This window comes from Parambassis ranga, unplaced genomic scaffold (genome assembly GCF_900634625.1).
Source record: "Parambassis ranga unplaced genomic scaffold, fParRan2.1 scaffold_65_arrow_ctg1, whole genome shotgun sequence".
Lineage (NCBI taxonomy): Eukaryota > Metazoa > Chordata > Actinopteri > Ambassidae > Parambassis > Parambassis ranga.
In genome coordinates this window covers 204,347-219,116 of record NW_021144809.1, presented here as the reverse complement: position 1 = coordinate 219,116, position 14,770 = coordinate 204,347, and the positions used below count along the sequence as shown (strand labels likewise).

The following is a 14,770-nucleotide window of genomic DNA, read 5'->3' as shown; positions in this document are numbered from 1 at the left end:
CTGAGAGTCCCCGTCACGCTGTAGTCTGCCTGGTCACCTCATGTCCTCCACATGCATCAGGCCGGCTCACAGCAGTAACTCAAACCTGTTAATCCCTCAACACACTGCGCTTCAAGGACGCTTCAGAAAGGTGGAGCTGTGCGGCTGGTGTGAATCCAGCTCCATGGTGCATCAACGGTTAAATGTGTCAATTTAAATTCCACCAGACGCTGCACAGAGTCCAGGACTTCATGCTGTGGACGACTGAGACACTTGGAGGACTGTCTGTGGGGAGTCCCCACTGCAGAGGGTGAATTTGTTACTGTATGATGTTATTGAGGTTTATAAAGCACGAACAGAACAGTCGAGGTATTGATGTCTGTTTATGACGTCTTTCCTGAGACGAGCTACAGGATGTTTAATGGTCTTTAAAGGGACCAGTGCTGCAGTGTGAGCCGGTCCATGTTCAGAGGACCAGCTCTCAGACTGAATCTTTCCACATTCGGCCAGGCCGTCCACAGGAGGAGGTCAGGCTGGAGGAAACAGCTTCCTTGCAGGATCATGGTTCTTGATCTGGTCCTCTTAACTGCAGTGAGGCCCTTCACTGACAGTAACAGCACTGATAACTCTTAGACCAATACAGGTGTAACACACAGTACAGTGAGGACTTACACTGTCCTCACTTCCTGTCCTTCATTAAAGACGATGAACTGTGTTCAGTAGAGCCCTCACCTCTGCTCCCTTTGGCTCTGAACTTTGAGTCCTGTGTTCTTGCTGTTTGCTTCGCTACAGTGGGTCACGGGTCCAGTAGTTCCTGTCCAGCGGCGGAGGACAGACCACACAGTCCCTTCAGGTCCTCTGCTGCGTTCCTGCAGAGACATGGACCGTTGTCCCAGTGGACAGTGGTGTTTGAAGTGTGCTTCCTCCCCTCCTGGGGGACTCTATGTCCAGGCAGGTCTCAGTGTTTGGTCCTCGGTGTGGTATCATAGACATGGACCTGGCCACATGGATCTGTCTGTATTTGTAGAACTGTAGAACACCGGCTGATCTGCAGGGTTTTTATTTATTATGTTTTAATCTCATAACTGATTGAGTTTAGTTACAAAGAGACTACATGAGGTCACACGGTGAATACAGAGCGCCAGCTGTGTGTAATATTATCTGTTTGTGACGCGACCACATGGAGGCGCTGTTCTGGCCCTCTGTAACAGGTGCTTTCAGTGATCAGAACAGGTTCTGGTTCTGCTCTAATCAGGCCACGCCTCCTGGACTTTGTTGACAGAAACATGGCGCTGATTGGTCGTTGTGTTTAAACAGGGTGATAAACAAACAGGTGCCTAAAAATGACATCACTCAGTAATAATTCATTGATTGACGGGTGGACTGTCAGCAGCCCCAGTTCCAGCTCCACCTCGTCTCCATGGTGACCGAGGCCTGGCAGGTCAAAGGTCAGCCGCCCCTCCATGCTGGTCGTCTGACAGTCGTGGGAACTCGTGGTTCTGTCCAGCTCCGCCTTCTCCACCCGCTGCCCCCGATCACATGTCTTCTCCATCAGCCACGCCCCCCTCCATCGTCTGGCCCCGCCCACTCCGGGACGTCTGCCATCGTCTCTGTGTCGAGGGCGACTCAGGAGGTGGTGGAAGGTCAACAGCAGGGCCTGTGGGGAGGGGGCGGAGCTTAATCTGAGTCTGTTCTGTTGTAAACTTTGATTAATTAGAATCTGGATCTGTGCTGAGGGCCCCAGAGGGCCGCGGTGACACCATGTGTTAACATTGTTTAAATGTGGTGATGTCATGATGATGTCACCCTGTGTCCTGGTCTCCCACGCTGTCGTCTGCGGTGTCTTCCCCTTCGTCTCTCTTCCCCGCTGTCCTCCCCAGTAAAACCAGTTCACTGAGCCACAGAGTGACGTTACTGGGAGAGCCCTCTGAGCTCTGGACACACACACACACACACACACACACACACGCACGCACACACACGCACACGTACATGTACACACACACACAGCCATGATTGTAGTGAAACCTTTAAATGATAAAAATAAAGTTTATTTAAATTTGTGTGAGGACTCACCTCCTGAGAGGAGTCCAGCTGCTCCACCGCCTGCAGGACGTGACATCACACATCAACAGGCAATACTCTGTGTCTGTGTGTGTGTGTGTCTGTGTGTGTGTGTGTCTATATGTGTGTATCTGTGTGTGTGTGTGTGTGTCTATATGTGTGTATCTGTGTGTGTGTGTATCTTTATGTATCTGTGTGTCTATATGTGTGTATCTGTGTATCTGTGTGTGTGTGTTACCGTGTTCTCCAGGTTCGGCCGTGCCCTCACTTCTTGACGACCCTGTAAAGATGGTCACATGGTGCTCTGATGATCTTCTGTCACTCATATTTTCATCAAAATAAGGAAATACTCAGGTGACCTCTGAACTGTGGCTGGACTCGGAGGAAGACGATGAGGACGATGAAGAGGAAGAAGAAGTGTCTGGCTGAGGGACACCAGGGGTGGCAGAAACCTGCAGACACACAACAACACACAACAACACACAACAACGGTAAACAAAGCACCGGAAGGTGAAGACACAGGACACAGGTAATGCCGCTGATACAGTCATGTGTTCATTTGACTCACTGCTGTCTGGTCCAGCTGTTCTTGACGTTGAAGGATGTCCTGTTCTCCTGGCAACTACACACACACACACACACACACACACACACACACACACACGCACACTCAGAGTCATAAATATTGACCAGCTGATCAGGTTCTCACGTTCTTACAGGAGCAGCCTGGTTCTGGTCCAGCAGACTGAGGATCAGTAGAATGGTCCACATCCTGAACAGGTCCGTCCTGACACTTCAGGTCTGCGAGGGGTCCGGCAGGTTCTGACTGGCTCGGATTCTTCGTTCTTATAGTGAGTCTTCACAGGAAGTGATCTGTCATCATGTCTCTGTCTGTCCCCGCCCCCCTCCTACTGACAGCCCACAACCACCACAACAACAACAGGCTGATTTACACTGACAGTGTGTGTGTCTGTCCATGCTCCTTTAAACCTGTCCACAGAGTCTGTGTGAGACAAACATGGAGAAACTGAAGTACACTCAGGAGACACTCATGTCCACATAGGGTGGGTGTGTGAGAGACTCGTATCTGTGTGGTGAACCAACAACACATTCAGCTGACAGTAAACACATTTCACAACAGCAGGATTTACTGCTCACACAGACACACACAGACAGACACACACAGAGACACACAGACAGTCAGACACACACAGACACACACACTCACACACACTCTCTCTCTCTCTCTCTCAGACGCCCACACAGAGCCAGGGATTTAAAACTTGTATTTAATGTTTGCTCATTCACACTGTCGGCATGTTAAGCCCCGCCCACACACACTGACTGTCCAATCACAGCTCAGCAGCTCTCACAAACGGTTCGAGTTCAGTCGCTGTGTGACGTCACAGTGTGACATCACTGCAGCAGTTCTCATCAATACTCTGACGTGTCCTCTGCATCCTTTAGGTCCTTCAGGACATTTTGTCCAAAGTCAGTAATCAGACTCATCAAACTGATTGATCGGCCATCAGAGGAGTCGGATCAGTGGAGCTCCTTCTGGTCCTGATATCCCCTGTTTGATCCTGGACCTGAACTCTGTCTGCAGAGGAGACAGGAGACAGTAAGACAGACAGACAGGAGACAGATAAAATGCTGTGTTTTTACACTGACCTTTGACCTTTAGTAGTATTGTTGTCTCTCGCAGGACGTCTCCCTCTGCCCTGACTCTGCAGATGTATTGTCCACTGTCTCTGTCTGTGGGGTGTCTCAGGGTCAGACTGAGGTCTCCAGTCCTCAGCAGGTCTTCATTCATCTCTGTTCTGTTTCTGTAAACCTGGTGCTGGTCTGCAGGTCGGTCAGAGCCGTTCTCATACACGTGGACCTTCCTGCTGTCTCTGTCCCTCCACTCCACTCTGGTGTCTCCAGGCAGGTCAGCGGTGGTTTTAAATGGCAGCTGGACAGACTCCACCCCTGAGTCCACCTCCACCTGGCAGTCTGGAGGACAACAAAGACCAACATGAGCTGTACAGACAGCAGCAGGTTGTGCTGTCTCACAGCAGCCAACAAGACAGACATGTCTGACAGAAGTTGGACTCACTGATGACTTTCAGCAGCACCGTTTTCTTTCTCTTGATCCCCTTGCTGTCGACTCTGCAGATGTATCGTCCACTGTCTCTGTCTGTGGGGTATTTCAGGGTCAGACTGAGGTCTCCGGTTTTCAGCGGGTCTTTTTTCATCTCTGTTCGGTCTCTGTAAAACTGGTTCTGTTCTGCAGGTTGGTCCAGGTCCTGGGGTTTTTTGTGGACAGTCATTGGTGGTTCAGGCTCATAGCGCCACCATTCCAATTCAGCACCTTCAGGCAGGTCAGCGGTGGTTTGGAACGGCAGCTGGACAGACTCTGCCCCCTCCTCCACCGCCACCTGGTGGACTGAGAGACAGCAAAGACAACATGAGCTGCACAGACCGCAGGGGGCCCAGGCTTGGTAAACAGCCACCACACTGACCCAGTCCGTCCCTGACATTCTCAGACGCTGTGTCTGTCAGTAGTGCTGGTTGGGGTCTGCAATATTCTTGACTGTGGTGAAAGAAGGGATAGTGACTCTGTTTGAGGACTTGGGAGGAGTACTTCTGAAGACCTGAAGACACGTGCCTGGTGGTGACTTCTGGCAGCACAGTTTAAATAATCTTAGAAGACCTTGGGGGCTCCCTCAAGAACTGGGTGAGGTAGGGCTGTTTTATGGGCTTAAAGTTCTTGTCCAGGCACACATTCAAACCTCGTCCTTGTTGCCTGCATTTTGTTTCAAGTAGTTGCTGTATTGCTCCAGTGGGCGTCCCATCACGAGTCCCTGCTCTTATTAACCTCCACCGGCTCGGCGGTCCTGTTCTGTGGGACCTTCTTTTCTCTCACCTTCCTATTGACTTACTGATACAGATATCTCCTACAGAGAACCTGTCTTTTACAGGGATCTTGACTTGGTTGAACTGGACCCTTGTTATAGTGCATAAACATCAGAACTCACTCGGTGCTCCGCAGGTTTCAGCTCATCAGGGACTAGTGGGACTAAGACAACATAACCATGAAAGCTCAAACTTTTTGTGCTACTGACCTTTGACTTTGAGCTTCACCTGCTTCATCATCAGGACCTTTCCGTCCCTGCTGTAGACGGTGCAGGTGTAGGTGTGGTTGTCTATGTCTGTGGGGTGTCTCAGGGTCAGACTGAGGTCTCCAGTCCTCAGCAGGTCTTCAATCATCTTTGTTCTGTTTCTGTAAAACGGGTCCTGGTCTTCAGTCTTTTCAGGGTGGTTCTCAAACACGTGGACCATCGTGGTCCAGATGTAAATGTAACTCCACTCCACTCTGGCACCTTCAGGCAGGTGAACTGTGATTTTGCAGGGCAGCTGGACAGACTCCACCCCTGAATCCACCTCCACCTGGGGGACTGAGAGACAACAAAGACTGAGCTGAGCACATGTTCTGTTGCTTTGTGTTCAGCTGCAGGACAGGGACTCATTGGTCACTAGTCCCATGGTCACATGGTACCTACTGTCAGATTTTGAACTGAAAACATCTGAAAGTCTACCAAATACTACTGAGACCTGTATCTGCAGCACTGACCTCTGACATGCAGCTTCACTTGTTTCTCCATCAGGATGTCTTCGTCCCTGTTGTACACGGTGCAGGTGTAGGTGTCGTTGTCTCCATCTGTGGGGTATTTCAGGGTCAGACTGAGGTCTCCGGATTTCCGAAGTTTCCTCATCATCTTTGTTCGGCCTCTGTAAAACCAGTGCTGGTCTGCAGGTCGGTCAGAGCCGCTCTCATACACGTGGACCGGCCTGTCTTTACTGTCCTTCCACTGCACTTTAGCGACTTCATACAGGTGGGCTATGGTTTTGCAGGGCAGCTGGACAGACTCCACCCCTGAATCCACCGCAACCTGGTAGACTGAGAGACAACAAAGACCAACATGAGCTGCACAGTCACCAGCACCGAGTTCTGTGCTGTACTTTGACCTGCAGACTGCGGGTCACAGGGGGCGTACCTTTCATAAAATAGGGCCTGAAATACACAGCAGAGCCCACGATGACACCAACAGTGAGGAAAAGAAGAACCAGCAGAACTGTGACCCAGGCGGGGACTGGAAACACAAACATCACATAATGCTACAACACCTCTGTCTGAGGATTTTACCTCAAGGAGGTCTGGACTAACCTCCAACCCTCTGGACCTGCAGCTGTACTTCAGTCCGGCTCAGTTTAACTCCAAACCTGAGGACGGTGCAGGTGAAGGTGCTGCTGTCAAAGGTGCTGGGTGCCCTCAGGGTGAGGGCCAGGTCTCCAGACTCCAGAGCGTCCATGTTCATGGATGTTCGGCCGCTGTAATGCTGGTTTTGGTTCTGCAGGCCATCGCCTTGCTGTCTGCGCAGGTGAACTGTGCTGGGGTTCAGGTCATGGCGACTCCACACCACTGTGAGGTGGTTCACGTCCAAAGTCTTAAAGTTGCAGGGCAGCAGAACAGACGTCGTCCCTTCCCACACCTCCACACCCGAGGCATAATGGGAAACTGTGGAGTTAAAAACACAGATGTTCTGGTGCTGGACAGGTTTGGGGTCTTTGGATGAGGATCGTGTGATCATCTGTCTGCAGCTCCTCCACCGCCAGGCTCATATCTGACACCTGTGGATCCATGACAGGTCCTCACAAGTGCAGTGAAACTCAGGCAGCTCAGCGTTGCCTCACCTGTCTGAGGAACTCACCCCAACCAGTCTGACAGGAACATGGTGTGTGTGTGTGTGTGTGTGTGTGTGTGTGTGTGTGTGTGTGTGTGTGTGTGTGTGTGTGTGTGTGTGTGTGTGTGTGTGTGTGTGTGTGTGTGTGTGTGTGTGTGTGTGTGTGTGTGTGTGTGTGTGTGTGTGTTCCTACCGAGAATCATAAACAGCACAAACATCTTCGAACAGCCACAGTCTCCTTCAATCAGCTTCTGACTGATCAATATTAATTAATTAATAATGAATCCACAGGTGTTAACTAGCTGCTCTTCTCACACACACACACACCTTTACTTTTCCGTCTGAACGTCCGTGCTGCATTCAGGAAGTAGAAACAAATTCAGGAAGGTGGAGTCAGAGGCAGGTCTGTGGCCTCCCACATACAGCGTCGCCATGGTAGCTGCTCACACAGCTCTGATTGGGATGTCACTCATAGAAGGTTAACAACAGCGTGTGTATGTTAACAGCTGGATCTTACAACATTTATCCATAAACATCCAGATGTGACATAACAATGTGCAGATCAGCTGACAGTGATGTCACTGCCTCTGTGACGAAGTGGAAGCGCCTCTTCGCGTTACCGCGTAGTCGTCATGACGCCCCGAGGCGGTTTCAACAGGAAGTGATGAAGCTGCCACTCAACCAGAAAGATCATGAAGACTCCGTCAGTGTGTCTGCAGCTCGGTGAGTCCAACACGTCTTCATCCACACATTGACTACACACACAGCTGACCCGGAGCGCTGACTGAACCTCAGAATGACCTCCTTAGACCGGCGGTCTGCAGCGTCTGTGTCTGACAGGAAGAGTTTTGTGTTATGAAGCTGTGAGGCCAGACGGAAAGAAGGCGGCGCTGCTGATGATGAACCAGGCTGATGGAGGCTGGTGGTGTGTGGATCAGTGTGTGTGGTGCTGCTCACACGCTGCCAGCCTGTTCAGAACATTAGAGGTGGACTAACAGTCCAACAGAGTCCTGTTTGTGGACCACAGCGCCGTCACATGAAGCCGCACAGAGGAACCAGCGACCCCCTTACAAACATCCTTTGACTCAGGAAACCACACGCTGCTCCGACTGAGCCGACTTCCTCTCTGGTCTCCACTTCCTCTGCTGGCTGCTCAGATTTTAGGTCGACTGATGAGTCTCTTCATTGACTCCACCTGTTGTGATCTCTGACCTCTGTCCTTCACTGTCCTCTGTCCTTCACTGACCTCTGACCTCTGTCCTTCACTGACCTCTGTCCTTCACTGTCCTCTGTCCTTCACTGTCCTTTGTCCTTCACTGTCCTCTGTCCTTCATTGACCTCTGTCCTTTGTCCTTCACTGTCCTCTGTCCTTCACTGTCCTTTGTCCTTCATTGACCTCTGTCCTCTGTCCGTCACTGTCCTCTGTCCTTCACTGACCTCTGTCCTTCACTGACCTCTGTCCTTCACTGTCCTCTGACCTCTGTCCTTCACTGTCCTTCACTGTCCTCTGTCCTTCACTGTCCTCTGTCCTTCACTGACCTCTGACCTTTGTCCTTCACTGTCCTCTGTCCTTCACTGTCCTCTGTCCTTCACTGTCCTCTGTCATTCACTGACCTCTGACCTCTGTCCTTCACTGACCTCTGTCCTCTGTCCTTCACTGTCCTCTGTCCTTCACTGTCATCTGTCCTTCATTGACCTCTGTCCTCTGTCCTTCACTGTCCTCTGTGCTTCATTGACCTCTGTCCTTTGTCCTTCACTGTCCTCTGTCCTTCATTGACCTCTGTCCTTCACTGACCTCTGTCCTTCATTGACCTCTATCCTTCACTGTCCTCTGTCCTCTGTCCTCCTGCAGGTGTGTCTGTGCTGCTGCTGTCTGTACTGACTGTTTCTGCAGGTGAGTTAATGGAAGTGAAAACAATCACAGATGCTCCACTAATAATACACAGACATTTAACCTGTCTGTCTGTCTCTGTCTCTCTGCCTGTCTCTGTCTGTATCTGTCTTTCTGTCTCTCTCTCTGTCTGTCTCTGTCTGTCTCTCTGTCTGTCTCTCTCTCTGTCTGTTTCTCTCTCTGTCTGTCTGTCTTTCTGTCTGTCTCTGTCTGTATCTGTCTGTCTCTCTCTCTCCGTCTGTCTGTCTGTCTGTCTGTCTCTGTATCTGTCTCTCTGTCTGTCTCTCTGTCCTCCAGTCTCTCTGAATGTCACACCAGACCTTCAGCAGTTCTTCAGAAACTCTGCAGTGTCTCTCAGCTGTGAGGGTTTGGATGTCTCGGATGAATGGGTGGTGCAGAGGGACACAGGAAGTGGGACTGAGCGATGTGGTGCAGACTTCGGGAGGTTTACTGGTTCGCTCTGTTTCCTTGATGATGTGAACACTGGAGTTTACTGGTGTGGAGACGGCAGAGAGATGACTGACCAGATCAACATCACCATGTCAGGTAGAGACACATCCGTCTTCCAGTCCCATCAGAGTAGACTCATCTGTCCTCACATGACTCTGTCTCTGTCCCAGATAATCCAGTCATCTTGGAGATCCCTGCACTTCCTGTGCTGACAGGAAGTGATGTCACTCTGCATTGCAGACAGCAAGCTGGGAGCACAGTGCCAGCTTATTTCTTCATTAATGGACATCCTGATAAAAATGAACCTCGACCAGAGCTCTTCATCAGAGACGTCCAGCAGGATGATGAAGGGGTCTACTGGTGTGCTACTGATGAGTTTGGAGAATCCCCTCAGAGCAGGCTGAGGGTCAGAGGTCAGGACAGTGACATCACTTCCTGTTAAGATCTAATGTGATAACTACTAAACCAGCTTCTGTCATCTCTCCTGCAGCGTCTCCTGCAACAACGTCCTCTGCAGCGCCTCCTTCCTCCCACCCTCCTTCCCCTCCCTCCTCTGTTTCCTCTCCTGCTCCTCCTGCTCCTCCACACCACCGGTTCCTTGTCTTTGTTACAGCAGCAGTGGGTTCTCTGGTTCTTCTTCTTCTGGTTGTAGTTGTTGTTCTGCTGCTGAGGAAACAAGCAGGTATGAGGCCTTCAGTGTCTTCTGCTGGTTTTTTGTGGACCTCTGGGTCCCAGCTTCCATTACCGCCCACTGCCACTACTGGCATCTCAGTGGCAGCAGGTCCAGCAGGAGTGTTCTGGACCTCCTACCATCTGAGTGTCCCTGGTTGTCCCAGATAGATTAATTACTTGGTCCAGATCCTCCACAGAGGACTCCTGAGGTTAGACCAGAAGTCCAGCTCCAGGTTACTGTCTGTATAAAGCAGAGGGACTAAACAGCCTCATCTGGGTCTTCAGATACAGAGAGGACTACAGAGTCTCCGTCTGAGACTGTGATTCAGAGGTAGATAGGGTAGGAGTGGTTTCCATGGTAACCAAGACTCAGGTGTCCTCTGAGGTCAGTGGTCCTGCTCCGCCCCTCATTCTTTGTTCAACATCTCGTAGCGGGAAGATGCTCTGCAGGAAGGACGCCTTCATCTCCGCCATGTGACCTCACCTACGCCATTGTCATCAACAAACACTCAGCCAATCGGAGAGGTAGGTGTGTGTGTACTGTGTGTGTGTGTCTGTGTGTGTGTGTCTGTGTGTGTGCATTCACCGGTCTCTGTTCCTCTCTCAGATAAACGCGGTTCTTTCTCTGAGGTTGTGTACTCCGGTCTGAGGACACACTCTGCAGGTTCACACCGACCAAACATCAGCGCTGTTGTTCAGTTTGATTTTGTTCTGTTAAAATGTTTTGTTGCCCTTTAGAAGCTCCGCCTCCTTCAACACATGTGAGCTACACTGAGGTCACCACACAGGAAGTGGATCAGTGAGGTGGGTTCTGGTTCTCATGGAGGTGTGTGGAGAACATTTCACATTTAAATCAGTGGTGTGTGTCCTTGTATGTGTCAACAGGAAGCTGCGAGCTGCAGCGCGAGTCCCCGGAGAGCAGCTCCTGGATGATGGACATGTTTGGACAGACAAAGACTAGAGGACCCTGATCACTGTATATGGTCCTGTATAGAGCCTCCAACAATGTGTAGAGCTGTCCAAATTCTTCGTGAGACGTTATAGACCCCCCCCCCTCTATGTATCCCACAATGCATCATGAGGCGTACAGTCCATCAGATGGTCTCTACTTTTAGAGATATGTCCCATCATGCATTGTGTAGACCGGAGAGAAGATCTGGAGCAGAAGTGACGTCACCTGTCTTATAAATATAATGATGGTTTAAAGAATGTAGCGTGTTTTATTCATCTTTAATAAAACCTTTATTGATCACAAATTATAACTGCTGAGTGTTTAGCCGGCAGAGATCGGCTCGTTTATTTTCCACGTCGTCAGCGACGTCATTGTGAGTCGAGTCCGGTGCTTTCACAATGAGTTCACTGTATGCTGCCCCACACTGACCTCACATGTGGGAGGGAGTGATTTCAGACACAGCCTGCCCACTGGTCCTCGTCCTCATGTGCTTGTCTCCTGTCTCTTTGTCCCCTGCCTCCTTGTCCCCTGTCTCCTCCTCTCAGGTGAAAGAACTGATTTTCCACACCTCTGCTGCTGTGTGTCACTGTGTGTGTTTTCAGGTAAACCTTCTTTGGTTACTAAACATGAAAACTATCAAAAACACAGACACATTTATCTATTTATTTATTTATTATCCAAATTCTGATGATTATACAAACAACTTCGCTGTCTTCCACCAGAGGGCAGCACAGAGCTGTGTCACAAAACAAAAACATGCTGAACACAAAAACCTGTTGACTGCTGTTACCATGGTAACCAATGTCCCAACACAACTAACGTCTTTTCAGCTGTTCCACTACAAACAGCTTCTGACCAATCGGCTACTTTGAGGAACTACCAACAGGAAGTGACATCACCGAAGGGTTAACAACATTCTGTGGAATAAACATCTGGAGCATCAGGCTGCAGTTCAAACACCAAGAAACTGGCATTCAAAGAAGTCCCCTGTCTGAGCCTCCTGTCCTCTAGGGGGCGCTCTGCAGACCTTCCAGATTCAGAGGCGGAGGATCCAAAGGTTCCTACAGTAACTCTGTTTCCATCATGTTCAGAATACATAGTTCTATTCTAGGTTGTTTACAGCAGTGACATCATAAAATCAGCTTCAGGTCCAATAAGACCAAAGGACATCTGTTTCAGTTCTGATCCATAATCAATACTGTACGTGGTTTACAGGTCAGTACACTGAACCGGGATGGTTCCGACTATGACTGAGCTGATTGGCCAGTGTAGGAGGAGCCTGTAGATGGCGAGTCTGCATTCTAACATGTGGACATCTGCAGTACCAGAGTCCACCAGCAGAGGAGACACCATGTCGCTCATCTCTCCACATTATGGAGTGTTTCCCAACATTCACTGAGCCACGGCACGTTTTACATTTAAACCCTCTTTAAACCCTCGTCCGTCTCGTCCGTCTCTTCTGTCTCTGCCGTCTCATCTGTCTCGTCTGTCTCGTCCGTCTCTTCTGTCTCTGCCGTCTCATCTGTCTCGTCTGTCTCGTCCGTCTCGTCCGTCTCTTCTGTCTCGTCTGTCTCGTCCGTCTTGTCCGTCTCGTCCGTCTTGTCCGTCTCTTCCGTCTCTTCCGTCTCTTCCGTCTTTTCTGTCTCTGCATGGTCGTGGGTCTTCTCTGCTCTCTGTGTGCACGGTGGAGTTTGCCCACACACACACTGAGTGCACTAAGTTAGCGGTCGCGCTGCCAGACCTACACAATGCAGCGCTGACACAGAGGCTGTGTCCATACATTAAGAACCACTCAGACCATCTCAGTGAACAGTATCCCACTCCTGATGATCACACTGATGTGCCGCGGCACACTGGTAGGGAAACACTGCCCTAATACATGCTAAAGCTAAACAGGAAGTGATGTCACACAGGGAAGGAGCTGCTCCTACATCTGCTTGGCTAACAGAGGGGAAAGATCTGAACTATCCTGACCTAAACCTCTAACCCTAACCTAACCTAACCTAACCCTGAGCTGCACCCGGGCTCAGCGGGCAGCTCTGCTGGCTCTCTGGTTCTGAAGAGGTCCCGATGTGTGTTTGTCCTGAGGGCATCCACACCTGATTCAGTTCTCATTTTCACGTGAATCAGGGCAGACCTGCAGAGAAAACAGGTGTGTCACCGGAGGGGAGGGGCTTCTCCTGACGTTTGGTGATGGGTGGGAGGAGCTTGTTACCTTTGTAACTCTGCGGTTTCCTGCAGGACAGGAAGGCGAGGAACAGGCTGAGCAGGATGACCGTCAACACGGACGCAGATCTGCAAAGACACACACGGTCAACCTCTGCGTCGCACACAGACTCACACATCAACAACATTAGCAGGCATGCACACAGCCAACTGACACCCAGAGACCCTCCACACTCTACTTTCACCCAGTCAGGAATGGCAGCTGATGCTTACATCACAGGGAGGAGGAACAGTGATCCAGAAGGAACTGTGGAGGAGAAGCAGGAGGAAGAGGAGGAAGAGGAGGAGAACAAGATGAAGAATTATGAGGTGCTGCAAAGATATGAGGTAATTCCTGTGATGATGCACAGTCAGCTGCTTTACCTGGCGCACCAGCAGAGGTCGCTGTTGGACTGGTCGTGGTAATATTTCCACACACAGCGTCGGTCAAAGAGGAGCATGGAACCAGAGTTTCCTGATAGACCGCTGGAGAATCAATCAATCAATCGATCAATCAATCTGAATCAAACACCCTTACATATAATAATCCTACTAATATATCAAAATGACACTGAAATTCATTAGGATCAATACACAGTGATCAATGCCGCAGCAGCTCTGTGGTTCCACCTGCTGGCAGGAAGCAGTTCTTACCAGAGCAGTTGGTGCACGGCTGACACTGGACAGACACTCGCCGCCCATTACTGACGGAGCAGGTCTTCACCAAGAAGTACCCTGAGGATGAAACACACAAACTCTGAAGCTGCCATGCTGTTTCACCATCAAGACACGTCTACTGTTAATGATGATGTCACCTTCCGCACACGGTGGGCAGTCTGCCAGCGCTCTGGTCGGCTCGGCGGTCATCTCCAGCAGCAGGCACACGACGCTCACCTGGAACACAGTCAGTCAGGTCAGCCCGTGGCTTCTGGTCCTAGTTCCTGCTGCTCTGAACTCTAAACACTCTTTGAACCGTGCCGGTTTCGTCATCGCTCTCTGTTTGTTTCTGTCTCCTAGCAACTGCAGTACACTGAAACCTGTCAACTGCATACCTGAGGATGCCCCGCCCCCTCTGCACAGTGCACACACAACTGTCAGCACACCTTTTACCTCACATACACCGAACTAAGCTGACCTCTAAAACCTGGACCCAGAGGAACAATTTGAGTCTTAACTTCTATAACATGTGTCACAGATCCTTAAAGTTCAAAATGTTTTCAGATTTCTGCCTCCTGACAAAAACAGTCAAACCTTCAAACCAGATTATCTACCTGACAGCTGTTTAAAGTCCAGTCTGATCCACACACACACACACTTCACTCACATGCAGTCTGTCCATGATGTCCTCACGCTCACACAGATCAATTGGTGACAGGAGGAGACCACGGAGGCTTTTAACGCCACAAGCCGCCCACCTTTACCGGTAACCCTGTACGAGCTGAGGGGGAGGAGTCACCATGGCGTCACCAGTCTGGTGTCAGCAGCAGTGGGCGGGCCAAAGCTTGTGTGTGTCTGCCACACCTGGACCTGTCTGAACCTGCCGTCTGACGCTTACAGCTGCAGAGGGAACATGGTCCTCCTGGAGGAGCTTCCTTCCTCCCATGATGCACCTCTGGTATTGGCATTGTTTACTGTTTATGATTCATTGATCACTAATGATGATCAGTGATCAATAACAGTATAAACTAGAAAATTTCACAAGAAATTTGGAGTGGGCCAATGCGCGCTCGCCCACACTCTGCCGCCCGCCTGCCCCCTATAAATGTATGGGGGCGCCACCGCCATCACTGCCACATCTCAGCGACGCTACTGATGACATTTCATGGTTTT

The 14,770-nt window shown here is 50.4% G+C and overlaps 2 protein-coding genes across 2 annotated transcripts; both read right to left on the bottom strand.

Moving 5' to 3' along the window:
• Positions 1 to 775: 775 nt before the first annotated feature.
• LOC114431257 (uncharacterized) lies at positions 776 to 3,227 on the bottom strand. The gene is made up of 8 exons (XM_028398835.1): positions 2,761 to 3,227; positions 2,612 to 2,665; positions 2,403 to 2,495; positions 2,282 to 2,323; positions 2,056 to 2,085; positions 1,806 to 1,913; positions 1,356 to 1,636; positions 776 to 848 (listed from the first exon to the last, which is right to left on the bottom strand). Exons 1-8 carry the CDS (start codon positions 2,812 to 2,814, stop codon positions 776 to 778), a joined length of 735 nt encoding a protein of 244 aa, XP_028254636.1. The 5' UTR covers positions 2,815 to 3,227.
• A 344-nt stretch (positions 3,228 to 3,571) lies between these two features.
• Positions 3,572 to 6,677, bottom strand: LOC114431256 (uncharacterized). The gene is made up of 7 exons (XM_028398834.1): positions 6,254 to 6,677; positions 6,084 to 6,179; positions 5,660 to 5,986; positions 5,151 to 5,483; positions 4,142 to 4,471; positions 3,715 to 4,038; positions 3,572 to 3,639 (listed from the first exon to the last, which is right to left on the bottom strand). Exons 1-7 carry the CDS (start codon positions 6,675 to 6,677, stop codon positions 3,572 to 3,574), a joined length of 1,902 nt encoding a protein of 633 aa, XP_028254635.1.
• Positions 6,678 to 14,770: the final 8,093 nt, after the last annotated feature.

Excerpts from the sequence above, each read along its gene's own strand:
- LOC114431256 (XM_028398834.1), bottom strand. The coding sequence starts at position 6,677 with ATGATCACACGATCCTCATCCAAAGACCCCAAACCTGTCCAGCACCAG. Across the intron at positions 4,472-5,150 it reads GGTGAAGCTCAAAGTCAAAG|TCCACCAGGTGGCGGTGGAG; the intron begins GTCAGTAGCACA and ends GCTGTCTCTCAG. Across the intron at positions 4,039-4,141 it reads GGTGCTGCTGAAAGTCATCA|ACTGCCAGGTGGAGGTGGAC; the intron begins GTGAGTCCAACT and ends GTTGTCCTCCAG.
- LOC114431257 (XM_028398835.1), bottom strand. The coding sequence starts at position 2,814 with ATGTGGACCATTCTACTGATCCTCAGTCTGCTGGACCAGAACCAGGCT. Across the intron at positions 2,496-2,611 it reads AACAGCTGGACCAGACAGCA|GTTTCTGCCACCCCTGGTGT; the intron begins GTGAGTCAAATG and ends GTGTGTCTGCAG. Across the intron at positions 2,086-2,281 it reads GGCCGAACCTGGAGAACACG|GCGGTGGAGCAGCTGGACTC; the intron begins GTAACACACACA and ends CACGTCCTGCAG.